Source organism: Rhineura floridana, chromosome 13 (assembly GCF_030035675.1).
Source record: "Rhineura floridana isolate rRhiFlo1 chromosome 13, rRhiFlo1.hap2, whole genome shotgun sequence".
Lineage (NCBI taxonomy): Eukaryota > Metazoa > Chordata > Lepidosauria > Squamata > Rhineuridae > Rhineura > Rhineura floridana.
The window spans coordinates 9983451-10004645 of record NC_084492.1 but is presented as its reverse complement, the minus strand read 5'-3'; the positions used below and the strand labels follow the sequence as shown (position 1 = coordinate 10004645).

The window sequence follows — 21195 nt, the reverse complement described above, 5'->3', positions numbered from 1 at the left end:
TTCCTCTTTTGTAATGAAACAGAGTTTTTAGAGGATCCCTTACAGGCAGTTTCTGAATTGATAATGAAATACACATTACAGCTGAGTACCACTCTACATATAAAAACATACTTTCTTGGGCTATTAAGCTCACAACTTTCAAAAAAATAAATAAAAAAATAATGTGGCTGCATCAGTATAACTGATATGGGCATTAAAATCACCAATATGATCACCAATAAGATTATAACAGAGTTTGGATATCTAGATTTAACTGACTGCACTGTGAATGAAAGGTTATATAGAGTCTATAGCATCTGAAATTTTTGGCAGGAATATAGATATTAACAAGAATAAGAAAATTATGTTTTTTTACTCCTCCCCCCTTCCAAAAGCCTAGGGTTGTATTCAGCTAAGTCCTACTTAGAGTAGACCCATCAAAAATAATGACCCTAAGTTAGTCATGTTCATTAATGTCATGGGGTCTACTCTGAGTAGGACTAGTGATGAACACCATTCCTACAAAGGAGGAATCTTCTAAGGCAGGAATGGGGAAATGATAGCCTTGCAAAGGCTGTTAAGTCCAGTTCCCATCAGCCCCCAGCCAGAATGGCCAATAGTCAGGGATAATGGGACGTGTGGTTCCCCATTCCTGTTCTAAGAAATAGAGGAAAATTAATTTATTGATACCTAGCTGTGCTGTCTGGCTTTAAACATGGCTGTTTTAATATTGTTTTATTCTTGTTATGGGATTTTATTGAGCTTTGATGCCCATTTCGTCAATGGCAAATATTGTCAGAATACAAAGAATACAAAAGACCCTTTCTGGAGGAGCACAGGACTGACCAGATTAGAGCAATTTGGAATTCAGTAGGTGTTCCTTAAGTCTTCGAAACACAATTCTGTACCAACAAAGCTCCTAATTTCACCCCCAAATTGTGTTTTACCAAGGACTGGGCAATGACACTAGTTTTAAGGCTTTGCCATTGTACTAGAAAATGAGAAATCTGTGAGTTGAAGGACAACAAATTCAAAGATAGTTTAATTGACATGATGACAGAAGGAAGTTTAGCAGATTGGAGGGGGGGGCAATGATTTGCTATTTATGTGTCTCTAACACTAAATGGATGCTTGGCTTTTAAAATCTGCTTATGAAGTCCGGATGAGGAACCTGGCATTTTAATAGGTCAATGGGGAAAGGGGAGAAAAGGGTTTTTAAAAACAAACAAAAAAGCAAAGGCCTTCTGTGAGTTCCTTGTTAGTGGCTGGCTACATCATTTGTAGTAGGGCAAATTGCTGCCTAATTGACACAGTTTCCTGCCATTTGAAAGGTATTCTCTATTAACAGTCAGAGAGAGAAAGAGAAAGAGAGAGAATAACTAGAATGAAGTCCCTTGGCACTAAATCTAGAGGTTGTGGATTTCTCTCTACTGTTTATATATTGTGTGTTTGATTTCAGTTGCATTTATGGAGAGTGCAGTTACATCTTTGAGCAGATATCTGGAGCATGGGTCTTTGAACGCCAGAATTCTTTGTTTACTCCAGAACTCTTTGAAGGCCCCCTGACACCTGCAAAATCAACTTTGGCCCATAGACAACAATATTAGGAAGCTGCTTTGAACCAGATTAGATGGTCTGTTAGTAAACAATTTATTAAGATTTTTATGATGGTGATGATAAATAACAGAAATTAATGAGAAGAGTTATACCTCAAATTAGAACTGGAGCTTTGAAAACAGGTAGAACCTATGGCACAAAAAGAGGCATCTAATTAAAATTGGGTGGTGTTGCAGTCTTTGGAGTCTAAGGATTGTTGTTGTTGTTATTTTTAATGTATTACCTCTCCTTCACCCTGATGTCCCAGGGTGGGTTACAACATTTTAAAATATATCCTTAAAAACAATTTAAAACAACCTAAAATCACAAATATTAACAAAAATAGGATTGGTCCTAAAAATATACATCTCAGATGTTAAAGGCCAGGGTGAACAGGTGTGTCTCCAGTATTTGCCAAAAAGTGTATAGAGAATTTGCCAGACTCACCTCTGTGGGGAGGGAATTCCACAACTTAGGGGCTGCCATAGAGAAAGCCCTCTCCTGGGCCACCCTACCCCCCTCTGGGCTTCTGAGGGCAGTGGAACTATCAAGAGGGCCCTCTCTGTTGATCTTTACACCTGAAGGGTGTGTGGGAAAGGAGTCACTGTTCAAATAATTGTAGGCTAAGTCATTTAGGGTTTAAACGCTAGCACGAACACCTTAAGTTGGGTTTGGAAACGAACGGCTACCAATGTAGCTGTTTTAAAACAGAGGTTATACGAGATCTAAACTGAACCTCAGCCATTAATCTGGCTGCTGTATTCTGGACCAATTGACTTTCCAAGTTGTCTTCAAGGGCAGACCCATGTACAGTGCATTCTAATAATCAAATCTGGAAGATACCCTTCCCTTTAAATATTAGACAGATGCCATCTCTGTTGTATTTTTGGCCCTTGCTGAAGATCTTCTTTCAACAAGCCTTTTAAGTAGAGACCTTATCACAGTCTGCATCTGTGTTGGAACTGCTTTTTAGATGTTTTTAAACCTTTTTATAAACTGGATGTTTTTAAAGAGATTTTGTTTTAATATGTTTTTAAAGATTTTTTTAAAAAAATATGTCTGTTTTTATGATGTTATATAGTGTTTTTAATGTTCTTGTTTGCCGCCCTGGGCAGGAAGGGCAGGATACAAATTTAATTAATTGAATAACAATAACAATAATAGAGTACAGTGACAGTCATTTCTCTCCAAAAGGGGCCAAAGCTCTCAAACCAGCCGGGAAAAGGCCCTCCTAGACAATGAGGCCACCTGAGTCTCTAGTGACAGTGTTGAATCCAGAAGCACCTCCAAGCCACGCACCTGCTCCTTTGAGGAAAGTGCAACCCTGTCCAGAACAGGACATCTCTCCACCTCCCAGATGTGAGAACTTGAGACATATAACACCTCTGTCTTTTTAGGATTCAGCCTCAATTTATTGCCACATCCAGCCCATCACTGACTCCACACACTGGCCCAACGCCTCAATCGCCTCTCCTGCTTCAGATGGAACAGAGAGATAGAGCTGGGTGTCATCCACATATTGATGACATTTCACTCCAAATTTCCTGATGACAGTTCCCAGTGGCTTCATATAGATGCTAAATAGCATGAGGGACAGGATTGGCCCCTGCAGAACACCACATGGCAGCTCCCATGGTGCCAAACAGTAGCTTGCCATAACTACTTTCTGGAAGTGGTTCTGGATGTAGGAGCAGGCCCAATGAAGCACAATGCCCCCACCCCTCCCCACCTCCCTGAGATGCTCCAGAAGGATACTGTGGCTAACTATATCAAAAGCCACCAAGAGATCAAAGAGAACAAGCAGGGTCATACTCCTCCTATCTCTCTCCCAACAAATGTCATCAACTAGGGCAACCAAGGCAGTTTCAGTGCCATGGCTAGGCCTGAAGCCAGACAAGAATGGATCCAAGTAGAATCCATTCAGGCAAGACCTGAAACCATACTGAAATGGATCCAAGTTAGAAATCCAGTGTTGGTTTTAGTGCTGGCTGGGGATGAGGGGACTTGTAGCCCAAAACATCTGAAGGGCAGCAGGTTGGCAAAGCCTGCAGTATAACAATTCCTGGAGCACCTTGAGCTCCGTGGTATGTTGTTGTTTTTTACCCTGCCAGTGATGCTTTTCCTGGTTTTGTTGTCTTGGAAAAAGAAGGATTGTGTCAGTTCAGCAGCAGATTTGGGATGAAAACTGGCATGAAAAAGAAGAGGTACTCATTTTGAAAAGATTGGGAAAATATCTGTTCCTCCCACCTCCTTCTTTGCACCGAAAATGTTTTTCAGTAAATGTTCAGCTCAACCATAGCTAGAAACTTGTCATCAGAATTTTTTTACAAGCGGTGCCGAGTTCATCTTCTGGCAGCCTTTTTTGCAAGCGAAGAGTGATGGTTTTCCTTTATTGTTTGCAGAGTGCTTAAAAACTCATTTTGTTCGTCAATTAAGCAGCTTTATTCTTGAGTGAGTAAACTGACCTTTCAAAGAAGTGACATCTGTTTTTAATGAAGTTCCTTTTTTGAAAAGACGCTGGATCCTGGACTGTAAAGCAGGCTGTCTTAATGACTCACATGGTTAGCGTTTCAAGAAAATGTGTTGATCCCACCAGGGGATCTGTTCTTTAAAGTGAATAACCTTCCGTGAGGCGCCTATGAAGAACAGAAGTCCAATTTTTCCTAATTGCCGTAGAATCACTACCAAACCCATGTTCTATTAAGAAGTTGGGTTAAGTCTCTCTAGAAGAATGTGTGAGAATTTTACTCATTTCCTTTTTATTCCTTATATTAGACTTCTACCAGGCAAGAAACACGGGTTATATTAAAGGTGATTAAAATGTATTTAGCACAAGCCGTGTATGTGGCCCATTATTATGATGAATTGCCCCTTTGAGCCCTTAAATGGAAAGAAAGCAATTGGCTAGACTTCCTTCTGGAGGATACGTGAGAATCATTACCTCAGTCAGCCCAGTTGAGCATGTGTTTATTTGGCCCAAATGATAGCAGTGGCTGAGTCCTCCACCCCATGGAGGCCGGCCTGTTAGGGCAAATAGGGCTCTGCCCCGCCACCCTTAGCCTGCCAGCTCCCACCTGCCTGCCTTCTTACTCACATCCGGTCCAGGGGCTGGCACTGGCTGCCAGCTTCCCCTTCAATCTCAGCGCTGTGCCGTGTAGAACTCAGCAGGGCAAAAGATGAGGACAAAACTAGAATTAGTTGACTCTCCCTGTCATTGGCTCATACTTAACCTGTGAAAGTTGCTCTCACAGGATGGTCAACCACTTGGATGGCTTTAAAAGAAGATTGGACAAATGCATGGAGGATGAGGCTGTCACTGGCTACTGGCCTTGATGGCTAGGTTCTACCTCCAGTGTTGGAGGAAGCATGCTTCTGAAAAACAGTTGCTGGGACTCGCAAGTGGGGAGAGCGCTGTTGTACTCAGGTTCTGCTTGCAGGCTTCCCATAGGCATCCAGTCGGCCACTGTGAGAACTGAAAAAGAGACTGCTGGATCAGACCAAGGGCTCATCTAGTCCAGCATCCTGTTCTTACAGTGGCCAGCAAGATGCCCATGGGAAACCTGCAAGCAGGACCTAAGTGCAAAGAGCACTCTCCCCTGCTCTGATTTTCAACAACTGGTATTTGGACACATACTGCCTCCACTTATAGAGCATAGCCATCATTGCCTTTTCCTCTGTGAATTTGTCTAATCTTCGTCTCAAGCCATCCAAGCTGGTGGCCATCACTGCCTCCGGTGGGAGCAAATTCCATCATTTAAGTATGCGCTGCATGAAGAAGGACTTTCTTTTATCTCTCCTGAATCTTCCAACATTCAGCTTCATTGGATGTCCACGAGTTCTAGCATTACGAGAGGGAGAAAACCTTTTCTCTCTCTGCTGTCTCCATGCCATGCATAATTTTACATACTTCTATCATGTCACTCCTTACTCCCCTTTTCTCTAAACTGCAAAGGCCCAAATGCGGCAACCTTTCCTCGTAGGGAGTCGCTCCATCCCCTTGATCATTCTGGTTGCCCTTTTCGGAACCTTTTCCAGCTCTGCAATATCCCTTTTTGAGGTGAGGTGACCGGAACCTTTCACGGTATTCCAAATGCGGCCGCACCAAAAATTTATGGAATGGGATGCTGGACTAGATGGGGTCTTCATTTGCAGGGCAGGGCAGCATGGCTCACCTGACTTCCTGATGCTGAGCACCGCTGCCAGTTCCTGAGAGGAAAGGTGGGGTTAGAAGCAAAAGCAGCTGAAGCAACTATTGCAAATTTTGTCTTTGGACAGGAGGCTAGTTTCTACACAGACTCACGCACCCTCCTCTGTCCTCTATCCAGGCAACCAAGAGGCATGATAAGAGTTCAAGCACACATTCCAGCCAGGCAGAAACACGCAAAGAGGGTGCAAGGCAGGGCCTGTGAGGGGTATGACCGAGAAGTGGGTGTGGCCTGGGGGAAGTTCTGAGGACCAGATAGAGATGCCTAGGGGCCACTGTGACAGCCTTTCCCGGCTCTCCCTGTCAGGTTCCTACCTGCGCGTGGCTACTGCCTGTCACTAGGCACCACCAGGGACTCCACCAGTCCGGACTGTCCTTTTTTATTGTTTCTCTCCCCGCTCTAGCACAGATCTCAACAGATCCCCCTGCTAGGCAACTACCAGTCACGTCCTAATACTAGTATTCCCAGAGACTCTGAATTGTTATTCTCTTCACCGCTGCCACCATTTGTTACAGTTCCCCTTCAGCCTTGGTCATTACCTTACCCTCCCTTCTGGTCTGTGAAACCCCAGCCAAGGATCAGGCCTTTGGTAAACCAAATTAAGTATTTATTAAAGATAACAAAGCTAACAAGATTAACAAGATTTCTTCTTAAGGCACATAAGCATATGGTTTTACTCAATACTAATCCGAACTCCACCCCCCTCCTTCTTCACTCTCTCCTGGCAAACAACTTTCTAAACCCCACCAAGCAACCCACTCTTTCTCTTCTCCCCCCAGATTCCACTCTCACTCTTCCTTTTATACGTTCAGCCATTTTAAACACTCAGCCAATCATCTAGCATTCTACTGCCCATTCACTCCCCCTCCTCTTTCACTCCACTTACCATGTATCTTCTGAACAACCAACACTTACCATATATACATTAATATAGGAACATCACAGCCACATTTAGCCTCTGGGCCTGAGGTTCCCCTCCTCTGATGTAGGGCCATTTGAGACCGGTGCCAGCCAGGGGCATAGCCAGCGCATGCGGCCATGCCTAGGCTAGCTGGGCTTTCTAAATTGGGGCTCCCAACTGTGGTCCACAGACCACTGGTAGTTTGCAAGCTTCACTCAGGTGGTCTGTGCCGCATCTGTGGATTTGTGTTCGAAGACGAGACACGAGCATCCATTGCACTGAATAATTATATTGCTTTTTAATTGTATTTCTGTTGCTTCCTTTATTTCTTACACTGAGTTTTATTGTGTTACCATCTGAATTCGATAGAAAACTACAAAATATGTATACAAGAAGTGAAAGAAGCAATGCAAATACATTATGTATCATATAGCAAAATGCATGACAATTGCAACAACGGGCTGAAAAATCATGAAGAGGTCCGCCAAGACCCTTAGCAATTTTCATGTGGTCCAGATGGCCTTTTCACACCGTTGGTAGCCTCAGGTAGCGAATGCCCAAATTGGTATGATTCATCTCATGCAGGAGACTTCAGTGTCTCTCTCTCTCAAATTTTAGTACACGCTCTTCAGTTGCTGGGCTTTTTGATAATCAGCTGTTCTGGCACAGGCTCAGCCCACTGCTCCAGTTTCATAACTACAGCAAGCAGAGAAAAGGCCCTATACAGAGACACACACTGTTAAGGCTGTGCAGAAGGAAAGTGTGCGTTCAGCAAAAGTGAAGGAGCACAGCATTAAAAATTCACGAGGCTTCTTTGAAATTGTGGCTCTTGGAGGAATGGCTTAATATGTTCTTATAGTATGCTGTATATCAGCCTTTGTCAACCCGGTGCCCTCCAGATGTTTTGGACTACAACTCCCATCAGCCCCAGCCAGACGTTGTAGTCCAAAACATCTGGAGGGCACCGGGTTGGTAAAGGCTGGCATAGATATATAGTAGGGATAGGGGGAAAGTTTGATTCAGTTTGCATTTAAAGCTAAAACTATCACATTTGTGTTTTCCAAAACAATATGAGAACCAAAAAAATGGCCATCCTTCAAAATTCATACTTATCTGAATTTTGCAATGCAGTTCACTGACCAACCATTGTTTACAAAAATGCATATAGTAGGGGAAAGTATGCATAAGAAGGAATATATTTGTTAAAGTAAAGAATTTTTATGAGTTTTTTTTTTTTAAATAAAAAATTCCTGAAAAACTGTGAACTGAATTATGGACTAGAAAAATGAGGAACAGAGAACTGAAATTGCCAGATCCATTCCTAATAGATAGATAGACTATTTGTAGGTGGGAGGGAGGGACATGAAGGATATCTGTGTGCCTGCCTCCATAATTTTCTTGTTCTCTAAAAATTTCACAGCCCTCCAAGTCTTCACGCTCTCCTCTTTGTAGCCAAAATGAAGGGTGGGAGCGTGAGGGAAACAATCTTTCATTTTGACCCAAATTATCTGCAAAGCTAGGACTGCCCACCCAAACCCTTGTGTGCTGTGCAGTTGCTTACTGCCAGTGGCCTGGTTTCTAGGAGAGAGGTGTTTGCATTCAAAGACCTAAACTATCAAAGACAACCTTCACGCAGATGTTAGGCAAGATGGTGAAACTGTCTCACTTCAGACTGCAGATTGTGTGTGTGTGGGGGGTGATGGGTAGTTGAATGCTGTGTCATGAAAAGAATCTCTATACATAAAATGCTCAGAATATTGGGGAGAAGGCTAGTATAGAACCCAGAGTTTTCCACAAACAGGGAGTGAGTTATATGGTGCAGGGCTGGCTTTGGGGTTGAGAGGGGCCTCTTCCAAAGTGCTGTCCCATGAGACCTTTCTTCTTGTCAGATTTTAATGGAAAATCAAAGCCAAGGAAAGGCCCTATTACTGCCACCTACCCAGCAATAGGAATAGCATGCTTTACTCACAGCCTTTCATAAAGCCTCATATCTTTCACAAACTACCATAAAATCTCCAACACCAAGTCTGAGAGATTCTTGTCCCAGAGGGCAGCCCCCACAGACAAGTCTGTAAGCCCTGAATCACAAAACCTTTGAAGGAGAGGCTCTCTGACTTCCACATACTGCAGACAATCCCATAAAACATGATCAACTGTTTCCTCCACCCCATAAACCTCACAACATCCAGAGTCAATCCTCACATACCTGCACAAACCACTCTGGAGACGTGATGCCCCATCAAGATACTGAACAAGCTAGTCAGTCTCTGCTGCCCTTTTAGCTTAAACATTCAAAAATCTTCCAACGCATGAGGCACCCTCCTACAATGGTGAGCCTTCTGGAAGTCCTAGGGGGCCAGTACTGGAAACTTCCTAAAGTGACAGGTTGTGCAGAGCTGCTTATAGTGACCAATTTTGTTTCAGATGATAGCCTGAAAGCCAAGTCATTTGGGGCCATTTTGGAGGTGTGTGTGTATATATATAATGTAATGCTGGTACTGTCCTCCAGGTTCAGGCCGTGTGGTGCCAATATGTCTAGAGAGTATATCCAGAAGTTCTCCCTTTTAGTCAATGCTGCTGGATCCGTTGGTATCTCTATAGCTGTTATAGAAAAGTCCAACAGGCTGTGACCCTCAATGAAATGTTTTGCGACTGGTTTGGATATAGATATAGATATATATCCAAAAACGTGATATACATATATTCCAGTGAATTTGTGATACAATAGCAAGCCATTACAGTGCATCATTTTTCAAGAAATGAAATTTTTTTGGATTGTCCCCATATTAAAACACCTGACATGGACATCCAGCTCCACCAAACCAACATGTATTTCTGATGTAGCCATTCCTCCCCACTCCCACCCTGGGAAAAAAACCCTAAACATTGGGGACATTGTTGGAATTAACTGTTGCTAGTAGGAACATTCCTTGTCTGAAAAGGACAGTGTTCTGTCTCAGGCAGTGGTCTAGAGACGGATTCCAGGGACACCAACTCACTTACCGTTAGGCCTAATTCTGGATCTAGGAAGCAAAGTCAAGCCAAGCACAGGTCAGGTTCCAGAAAGACAAGGCCAGGCAAAGCAGAAGGTAGGTTCAGGTAAGTGAGGTCCAGCACAGTGGAGGCCAAGGTCCAAAAAGCAAACAAGTAAGGTGAGTAGCACCATGGATAGCTCCAAATGGCACCAAGGCTGGAAGCCCAAGAATGCTTGCAACTGGCAAATCTAAGTAGGGCTGCTTCTGCTTCTGGGAAGCCAGCTCTAGTCCTGAGGAGTAAAGCCTTAAAGGGCCAAATGCCACCTTCTAAGCCTCTCTGTTTGCCTCTCAGAACTCTCCCTTGGTCGCACCACTCACTGGTCGTGCTTCACACTTCAGGTGTTTTTGCCTGGCTAGAATATGTCCTTGAACTCTGATATTGCCTCTTGTTTATCTGGTTGAAAGAGACAGAGACAGGTGTGTATGTGTGTGTGAACCTCTCCTGCCACACAGAAGTAAAATTTACTTTAATTGCTCTGCCCACTTTTGCCTCTGGCCGCACCCACCACTGGCATGAGGCCGTCAGGAAATTGCCCTGAAGGGAATGTGGCCCTCAGGCTGACAAAAGGTTCCCCATCCCTTCTTAAAAGGGTCTAATATGTTTTAGGAGCCATGGTCTCCAGAGGTGTCAGGGAGCCTGGGGTTCTGCGGTGGCCTCTGAGCTGGAATCTGAGGAAGGTAATGTGAACGTTTCAGGCCAGAGAAGAAGCAAGAACATCAAAGGCTGGTTTTGAAGGTAAACCCTCCTCCCTCTCTCAGATATTATTTGAATTCATGCTCTCTTATTTATTATTTATTTATTTTATTCAGCTTATATCCCGCCCGACTAGCCAACAGCTCTCTGGGCGGCAAACATAGAAACATATACAGTAATAAAATTGCAAGATCAATATAACAAATATAAAAATACATCATCTAAAATATAAATTACAACATTTACATAAATAACTTAGATTAAAATGCCTCAGAGAAGAGAAAGGTTTTAACCTGGCGCCGAAAAGATAATAGTGTCGGCGCCAGGCGTACCTCCTCAGGGAGACTATTCCACAATTCGGGGGCCACCACTGAGAAGGCCCTAGATCTTGTTACTATCCTCCGGGCATCTCTATGGGTCGGGACCCGGAGGGCCTTCGTAGTAGACCGTAGTGTACGAGCCGGTACATAACGTGAGAGGCGTTCCTGCAGGTATCGTGGTCCCGCGCCATATAAGGCTTTATAGGTTCATACCAACACTTTGAATCTGGCCCGGTAGCATATTCCCTTGAGGATGGAGAGTTATGACAAGTAGTCATCAGTGGTGAACTCTGTCAGGGCACTGCAGACACCAGAAGTGCCCAAGAATGCCATGGCCCATCTCAAGAAGACGTATTTATTTATTTGTTTTTGTGTATATTTATCCCACCTTTCCCCCAAGGAGCTCAAGGTAGCATACATGTTTCTCCCCATCTCCATTTTATCCTCACAGCAACCCTGTGAGGTAGGTTAGGCTGAGAGGCAGTGACTGGCCCACAGTCATACAGTGAGATTCATGACCGAGTGGGGATTTGAACCCTGGGTCACATTCACACCATACATTTAATCCACTGTTATTCCACTTAAACAGTCATGGCTTTCCCCCAAAGAATCCTGGGTGGTATGGTTTGTGAAAGGTGCTGAGAGTTGTTCGGAGACTCCTGTTCTCCTCAGAGAGCTACAATTCCCTGAGTGGTTTAACGATCAATCCCTCTTCCAGGGGAACTCTGAAAATTGTAGCTCTATGAGGGAAACATGGGTCTCCTAACAACTCTCATCACCTTTCACAAACTACAGTTCCCAGCATACTTTGGGGAAAGCCATGGTTGTTTAATAGTGGAATGATAGGGGAATAAATGTATAGTGTGAATGCAGCCCTGGTCTCCCAGGTCATAGTCCAACACTCTAACCACTTCATCACATGAACATCTGGAAATGATTGAATGTGAAGGACAAAAGTGATTCTTTGTCTGAAAAGGACAGTGTTCTGTCTCAGGCAGTGGTCTAGAGATGGGTTCCAGGGACACCAACTCACATACTGTTAGTCCCACTTCTGGATCTAGGAAGCAAAGTCAAGCCAAGCACAGGTCATGGCTGCCAGTATTCATACATATGCAACACTCGTGTGGGATCTAATGTGTGACTGTGATCAGAGTTCGTAACTGACAAAAGCTTTTGGTATATAGATACTATAGCCAGTGATCATCAACCTTTTGGGGCTAATTGGCAAATTTGTGGACGAGAGAAATAGTTGTGGGCACCACACTATAATCAAGCACACCCTGCAACCAATTCTGTTCACTACAATAGAAACATCAGGAAAAACTTTCTGTTAGAGCCATACAACAATGGAACCAATTACCTAGAGAGGTAGTGGGCTCTGCAACACTGGAGGCATTCAAGAGGCAGCTGGACAGCCATCTGTCGGGAATGCTTTGATTTGGATTCCTGCATTGAGCAGGGGGTTGGACTCGATGGCCTTGTAGGCCCCTTCCAACTCTACAATTCTATGATCTATAATGTTTCTTTCAAGCTTTCAGTGGTGCGATAAGGCAGGGGAGAGTAATCTGTGGGCTTCAGGAAAGACCTCTGTGGGCACATGTGCATCTGTGGGTGCTGCGTTGGTAACCCCTGCTGTAGACAGATGAAAGAGATTGGCTTGTATCCAACTAAGTCCTACTGAGAGCAGAGCCACTGCAATTATGGGACCTACATTAGTCATTTGCATTAATTTCGGTGGGTCTACTCTGAGTAGGATTAACATTGGCTACAACCCTGAGAGCTATTCAGTGAAATCCTGGCTGTTTATGAGAAGGTGACTGGTTTTGGAGAACTATGACTGGTCTTAAGATAATTTGCTGGTGAAGTTTTCCAGCTAGGGAATTCATGTTTCAAGTGTCACAGAGAGCACTGTGCAGCTACTTGTAATAAATGTGCAAGCGCACATCCAGTAGCAATTAAAGTAACTGACTTCCCACATAATTTTTTTTTCCTGTTGCGAATAACACTTGTAAAACTGTAATTGGACTGCTCTCTTCAGTCAAGAGTTGGGGAGGGGACCAGCATCATGACAGAGAATTCTAATTTCCTGTTGAAGTGCTTAGTTAGGCTTTGTCATAAGCAAGATCTTGAAGTCTCCTGGAGAGAGATCACAGGGACTGCATGCGTGTTTAGTGCTGAGCAGAGGCAGATAATCACTTTATAGAGATGAGCCGTTCGTGCTTCAGTCAGTTTCTAGTTCACTTCTTGCCCAGGACACGAGAGACACTTTGGCAGTTGAATGTAGGAGCCCAGTGGGGATGCTCTCCTTCAGCTCAGGTTAATAGTAATTTTTAAAAACCTTAGACCAGCATTTCCCAACTAGTGGGCCACCAGATGTTGTTGGACCACAATTCCCATCTTTCCTGACCGTTGGCAATGCTGGCTGAGGCTGATGGGAGTTGTGGTCCAACAACATCTGGTGGCCCACTAGTTGGGAAAGGCTGCCTTAGACCATTACTGAGCAAAATCATGTTTCATAATGACATAAGAAATGCTTTGCTGGAAGATACCATGGATTCATTTAACTCAGTATTCTGGATTCTAGGTATGCTAAGCTAGCAGACCCCATCATCATATCTTGTGGGAATAACAAGTTAATTATGCATCATATCTTGTAGGAGTAAGTATGCATCAAGTTAATTCCCATGCACCATAGGAAAAGGTATTTCCCCCTCTCCATCCTGAACCTACTCCCTGTTAGTGATAGTTGAACTTTCCCCGTCAAAGATTTATCATTTACTCACCTCATTGTGAGTTCAACATTACAAATTCAGAACAATTTTAGAACTGATTTTGGAATTGTATCTGACTTTTACCACAGTTGTGAAACTAAAGTTCATCTTGGGAGTCTAGTATCCATAATATGTCACCGTATTATAACCCCATAAGTTACATTGTTGTGATGTGTCTTCTCTGGTGGGCAATTTCCATATGTATTTCACTGGTTTGCTTACAATAGTCAAGTGACATGGAATCATTGCAGGCAGATTCATAGGACATATTGCAGTTTCTCTCAAGTCATGCAGATGTGCACAGATGCAAAAAACATCAATAGACTTTAAAACCAATCTTGGTCTGACTTAAAACAATATTAAAGTTTGTTGGAATGATGCCGGGAATTATGACCTTGTTAGGTTTGGCTTACAAAGTGCCTAATTTTAAGTTTTATTATTTATTTATTACAATTATTTATATCCCACCTTTCAAGATATAAATCCTACTACGGTGGCTTATAAGTAATATTCAGTTGAGTGTTTGTAATAGACACTACTCTCTATCATTCTACTGGTAATCCAGAGCTCTAGTGTCAGGAGAGAGGGAGTAAAACTTATTTCTGCTCTCTCTATCCAAGGGATAGCCAACGTGGTGCCCTCCAGATGTTGTTGGGCTGCAGTTCCCGACAGCCCCAGTCAATATGGCCAATAGTCATGGATGATGGGAGTTAGAGTCCAGCAGCATCTGGAGGGCACCACATTGGCTACCCCTGCTCTATACCATTCAGGCAGAATGAGACTTCACATTTTAAAGTGGATTTTGATCCCTAGCCTTAAATCAATGAATGCTTAATAAGATTCAGCCAGAGGGATTTAGCGCATCTGAGAACTCCTGGGCATCAAATTATATCTTGGGCAGCCTTAACTCCTTATCCTGCCCATAGCATCCCCATGTGATTCCACTTCTTCAAATGTACTTTTCTGTGCTCTTCCTGATAAAACTCCTAGCATACAAAGACTTCCATATTCAGCATCATTTATCATCTTGTACTGGCTGGGTAAGCGGGATATTATAGCTGTTCAGCCAGTCATTGGTGGGAAAATATTTGTTTTTTAAAGTCTCTTAATCATAAGTTCCCACTGGGCTGTTAGCCAGTCTTATCTCCCAAAACTGGTTGCATCTTAGCCCTGGTTCCTTATTGTGGTCTGTCAATACCCAGCGTAATGCTGTGATGTGGGTTTTTTTTAAAAAAAAAAATCTATTATAGATATATAGCTTGTAGGAACAGGTTTTATAAATGAACTTTACACAATGCCAGCATTCAATGCAAACTTTTTAATAGGCTGTGGAGTCTGCTTTCTTATGAGGGCTTGCCTTTGGGGTAAAACCTTTCAGAGCTTGATATCAGCTTTGGTAGTGATTGTTGTCGCCGGATCAGGTTAAGGGAGCTCTGGATCACACTGCGTCTGATCAGGTCCACTTGGAGCAATCCAGGGCTGCCAGAAGTAGAGGTGGCCTGCCAGCTACACGAGGAGGGGAGAAGGAAATGCACATGTAGTTCCTTCTCTTCCCCCCCCATTGAATGTTTAATTAGTGTTTGCAACTCTGATTATTTACTCATCTGATTTCATCCCCTATAACAGCAATCTGGAGTGGGATGGCACTGTGGGGGTTACTGAGCTAAGGGCAGGGCCCATGAGGAATGTGGAAACTTTGTTGGGTCCCTGAAAAATACATTGCTTGATTATTTTTCTCCAAAACCAGTAACTCATGCACGAAACACAGCAACTTTTTCTGAGCGAGAAACATGCCCCCTTGATCTGATTAAATAAATGACGTTTCTCATATCTTGACATGAATAAATATTTCCAATCTGTCTATGAATATAAATAAAACACACACACAATCTCACTCTTGTCTGGCTTTGCAATGCGGTTTTCAAAACACAAGCCTTGGTTGGAGAGTTCAATTTTCATTTTTCATTCCGATCTGTGCTGCTTCGTTCACATTATCTCCAGACTGGAAACAGCTTTTAGGGTTCTCTCCATCGGTTTTCTGACTTGCTTTTAAATGATCAGTGTAAGTGTTAATGATATTTCAGCAGTGATATTTTGTGAATGACTATTGATGATGTTTCCTTCAAAAACCAACAGACACATTACTTGCACTGGAAGAGAAAAAAAATCTTTAATGCATTGATAAAGAAATGCATCTTGAGTGGATTGGGACTGTGCACTGTTTTCTCAGTAAAATTCCCCCCTCAACCTGACAAGCTGCTATTTGCCCCATGGACCAATACAGACAGGTCCCCAAATAAGCTACTGGGCATGTTCAAGGTCTTGTTGTTAACATATAAAGCCCTGAACAACTTGGGACTAGGTTACCTGGAAGACCACCTGCCTCTATATAGACCTGTAAGATCATCTGGATCACCTGGGGAAATTCTACTTGTAGTACTGCACCCTACAGAATATCATAGGGTAGTGGTCCCAAAATGGGCACTTTCTGCTTTTACCCCTGTACTATGCAATACTCTTCCCTTGGACATATGTGAAGCAGCAACCATCAGTTGTAAATGCCTTGTGAAGACTGACGTTTTGCCCTGGCTTTCCTTGACCCATAAGATTGAACCCGTTTTTAAGTTTCCCCCGAATTTCTGTTTCACTTGTTTTTGTGTGTTTTCAGTTGTACTTGTTTTAATGGATGTTGTGCACCACTTAGAAATTTTTTAAATATTAAGCAGTTTAGAATTTTTTTTAAATAAAATAAACAAACATGATTCCCTTGTGGTGCAAATAACATCGGATGGAAAGAGGGAGATCTGGATTGAGGAAACAATGGAGGGAACACCGCATTCCTGATCTGAATCATGCCCCTTGTCCACAGCTGCTGCTAATTTAATTTAATTTAATTTTTACATTTTGAGAACTCTTTTCATGGATCTTCTGCAGCTATGTCTATGAGCTGGTAACCTCCACGCTGGATTACTGCAATGTGCTTGATGTGGGGCTGCCCTTGAGATTCAGTCAGAAGCTGCAACTGGTGCAAAATGTGGTGGCTCAACCGCTCCCTGTGGCAGGGTATCACCAACATGTTACCCTGCTGTTGAAATAATTGCACTGGTTGCCAGTTAGCTACTGAACTAAGTGCAAGGTGCTGGGTTTGCTGTATAAAACCCTATACAGCTTGGAACCAGGACACCTGGAAAATCGTCTCACCCCTTACATACACAGTCAGTCACTGCACTCTACATGTGAGGGCCTCCTGCAGATACCATCTTATCAGGAGGTCCGTTCGACACAACATAAGAAGCAGTGTTATAGCATGCCCTTTGGAATTCCCTCCTATTAAATATTAGAAAGGCACCACCTCTGTTGGGTTTTTTGGCACCTACTGAAGACCTTCCTCTTCCAAGCCTTTTAAGTAGAGATCTTTCCCAGTCTGCACCTGTACTGGAATTATTTTTTAAGATACTTTGTTTTAAAGACATTTTAAAGATCTTTCTATTGTCTCATCACTTGCTGTTTGCCACCATGGGCTCCTTTTGGGAGAGAAGGTGATGTTTAAATTTAATAAGTAAATAAATAATGTCTAGTTGCACCTGCAGAAGCACATCGCTCAGCGTCTTGCTTCTTGATGAGTCACAGCTGAATGAGTGAACTGTTGTAAATGGCAAGCTTGTTGTTGTTGTTGTTCAAGGTGATATGAGTGGATGGATATAGAAGCCTTGCCTGTGCTGTAATGGGTGTCTTACACATGCATTATCCATGCTGAGTTATGTTGAGACCCACAGATGAGGCAAAATCATGCCCTTGATTTAGTGTTCAATTCCAATGGGGTAGGGATGGAAAGATCTGTCAATTTCAGTTCTCTCGTTTTCTCATTTTCCCAGTCTTAAATTCAGTTCTCCACAATTCTGCAGCAATTTGTGAATTCTTTGTAAAAAAAAAAATCCTCATGAAAATTCGCCAGCTCCCAATATACTCATGTTTATAGGCAGTTTGGACTAATGTACACATTAGTGGAGCAGAGTGGTAAGCGGCGGTAATGCAGCCGAAAGCCCTGCTGATGGCCGGAGTTCGATTCCGATGGAAGGAGGAAGTCGAATCTCCGGTAAAAGGGGTCGAGGTCCACTCAGCCTTCCATCCACCCGTGGTCGGTAAAATGAGTACCCGGCATATGCTGGGGGGTAAAGAAAGGCCAGGGAAGGAACTGTCAATCCCACCCCATATATACGGTCTGTCTAGTAAACGTCGCAAGACGTCACCCTAAGAGTCGGAAACTACTTGCACTATAAGTGCAGGGACACCATTACCTTTACACATTTTTGCAAATCATTTCTTGTCGTATAATGCATTTTTGCACGTTATTTTAACTCATGTATATTCATTTTTTGCACTCTTTCCCCTAACATATGCACTTTTTTCAACGGTGTTTGGTTGGCGAACTGCATTGCAAAATTTGACTAAGTGTGAATTTCAAAGAATGGCTCAGTTTCAGTTCTCATGCTGTTTCAGAAAGTGCTAATTTGATAGATTCGGCTTGAAATGCAAACTGAATCGAAATTCTCGCCCATCCCTAGTTTGCTCTGGGGATGGAGGAGACTGTGATTACTCTGTTGTCAGGATCATGTTATTATATCAGGGAACGGAAGGAAATTGGGTAGAGAACAGGTAAAGGTAGGCAAGCCTAGCCAGCTGGAGGACCCCAACTCTATCTTCCTTCTGGAATTGTTTTAAGATGCTTTATTTTTAAGACGTTTTCAGTGCTTTATCATCTGTTTGCCGCCCTGGGCTCCCTTTTGGAGAAAGAATGGGAAATATATTAAATAAATAAATAAGTTGCATCTCTGATGATACATGAACCTGCTCTGAGCAGTTGACACTATTGCAACAAGGCAGCCTTTACCCCTGAATAGAAACCAAGTATAACAGGAATCTGAAGCCACAGCAGTGGTGACTAAAAGGCAGATGGAGAAAAACTTGAATCTGCCCAGACACACAGGCTGCAGGTCACTTTAGAGCCTACTCTGCAGTGATGAAATGTTCATATTTCTCTTCTGCGTGCTTACTTAGTCTAGGTCAAAGAAGCAGGAGTTGACTATTCTCTCACTCATGGGGACATGTTGGCTAAGCACTTCCCAGACGAAGCAGCTCATATCCATCCAGTTGGGTCTATGAAACAGGTTTCCATGGGCTCCTCTTATCTACTTTATCTGGAAGCATTTCAGTTGGTGTGGGCCTGCTGTTTGACCTGTTTCCATGTGCTCTAGAACATTGCCCCACTCATCTTGTTGAGGCTAACTATAAGAGACTGGCTAACTCTATATTGACTGCTGGGGGCTCTTGTTTGACTGAAGGTCTAGTCTCTATGCTCCTAAAGGAGTCTGTAATGGGGCCATTGTGTGTTGTGCTTTTAAGCAACCACCCTATTCTTTTTTGAAAGGGAGCTGTGTACTGAGTGATTTAAAGGCAGCTTTGACACACACAAAACGAAGGCATCACATGATCTTGATACCGTGTTTAAGCATCTCAGGAATGCCAAGAAACATGATTTGTATTGTTTATGTATTCATTATTACATTTATATCTCACTTTTCCTGCAAGGAACACAAGGTGGGATACAAACATGGTTCTCCGCCTGTCCATTTTATCCTCACAATAACCATGTGAAGTAGGTTAGGTTGAGGGACAGTGACCAGCCCAAGGTCACCCAGTGAGCTTCATGGCTGAGCAGGAATTTGAACCCTGGTCTCCCAAGTGGTCCCAGTCCGCCATTCTAACCACTACACCATGATACAGGAAGCCAATTTATACAGAGTCAAATTACTAGTCCATCTAACTCAGTGTCATCTACTAGGGACAGGGAACCTTTTTCAGCCTGAGGGCCACAAAGCCTTCTGCTTGGGGGCGGAGTCAGATGCCATTGGTGAGTAGGGCCAGAGGCAGAAATGGGCAAACCAATGAACAGGAGTTCTAGCCAGGCAAAAACTTTCAAGGAAGAAGGACGGCAGGGCTGGTGAGGGGCGTGGCCTGCAAAGAATTCCAAGGGCCAGATTCTGTACCTGATCTACAATGACTGGCAGGGGATCTCCAGGGTTTGAGACAGGGGTCTCTCCTAGCCTTCCCTGGAGATGTTGGGGATCAAACCCAGGACTTCTGTATGCAAAACAGGTGCTGTGCCATTGAGCAACAGCAAGTCAATGTCCTATTGCATTGGATGCTCTGTGTGTGTGTTTCACTTTCTTGTAATACCTTCTGTTTCATTGCTTACAGATGATGGGAAATTGTCCTTGGAGGAATTCCAGGCTTTCTTTTCTGATGGAACTCTTAATGAGGAAGAACTTGAAAAGCTTTTCCATACCATTGATTCTGACAACACCAAGTAAGTCTCTCTCTGTTCATCTCAGATTCTTTAACTTCACTCCATTGCTCCATAAAATGATTCCTCTTGTTCACTTTGGTATTCTTCACAGGCTCAAGTGGGCATGAAAATGATAGCAAAACAACTGCCTAACATTTTGTGTGCAAAGGTAGTGGATTGAGAAACCAACCTGGTGCTTCCTGAATATTTTGGACTACAACTCCCATCAGCAAAATATCTGAAGGGCACCAGGTTGGCAAAGGCTGCTATAAGCATGCAATGACAAGGATGTATTGCTGCTGGACACCCAAGGGATGTTATGGTAGATAGAATCCAATTTTAACATATATATTTCATGGAAATAAAAACTTCAAATCAAAGGAAACTGGCAATTGTTAGAAGATCGTATTATTTCATGATCCTCTCTTCCTCAAGCAGCAGGAGGCTACAGAGTCAAGTTACCTATGATGAGACAGTACTGGAGACTTTGGGTGTCCTGGAAATTGTGAGGTTTTTGTTACATCTCTTTCTGTCAGCTCTTCACTGAGACAGCAGTGTCGGTGGAAAGTATGCAGACACTGGAATAGGCAGTGACAGCTTTAAAGTTGCATCAGTCCCACAAAAGCAATAACTGTTGCAGCCCCCACTCTCTGCTTCTTCCAGCAAGAGGTGTGCAATAAAACTAATGGCTGCAGGAGATGGTCCTGAAATAGAAGAGAGATTCCTGTAGTTCTGATCTGTAACGTCAGCTGCAAGATTATTTGTTAATGTTCTGGGGTTATTTGTTATTTTTATTTTTTTTGGAAAAACCAATGATTTGTTCCAGAGTGTGGAGCTGCTGTGTTGTTGGCATTCAAAGCATCCTTCGCTTTTTGCAAGGTGGGAGTTTGTGCTGGGTAGATATTATGTTGTGAAAGTAATATGGTGTTGCAGTAGATCCTGTCATATTGTTAACAGAAATAGCTTTCATGGCCATGGTGGTGGGTTTTTCATGTTTTTTTTAACTGATTTGAAAAAGAAAAACTCTGCATCTTACACACACACACACACCTCCCTTTTTCTTGCTAGAGTAGATGCAATGGCATGCTTGACTCTGCCCTAGATAAAGTCTAAATTGTGCTTGAATATCGATAAAGTCAGCTGGATTCTACATCACAATGCAGTTAACAGCTTAATGTTGCTGGGGGAGGGATAGATCCAAACTGCAGCTTATGCTAATAGGATGCTGAATTTTGAAGCCAGCAGAAAAAGGAGAGGAAAAGGAAGAATTCCAACGGTCATGGCATCAGACCTGGGGAATAACTGATGGGCTTTTCTTGTTATTTATGCTCTGTTCCTACAAGAGTGC

General features: G+C 43.1%; 1 protein-coding gene across 9 annotated transcripts in view; it reads left to right on the top strand.

Annotated features, from left to right (window-relative positions):
- Positions 1–21195, top strand: part of NECAB2 (N-terminal EF-hand calcium binding protein 2) — a 381306-nt gene that overhangs the window by 142289 nt on the left and 217822 nt on the right. For 7 of the 9 annotated variants that reach the window (XM_061594438.1, XM_061594442.1, XM_061594439.1 and 4 more), the window contains one exon: positions 19760–19868. In XM_061594438.1, the coding sequence (XP_061450422.1) occupies positions 19760–19868 (109 nt within the window). Of the gene's footprint in view, positions 1–10323; positions 10453–19759; positions 19869–21195 lie in introns of all 9 variants that reach the window. The other 2 variants (XM_061594443.1, XM_061594444.1) reach the window with 1 other exon arrangement.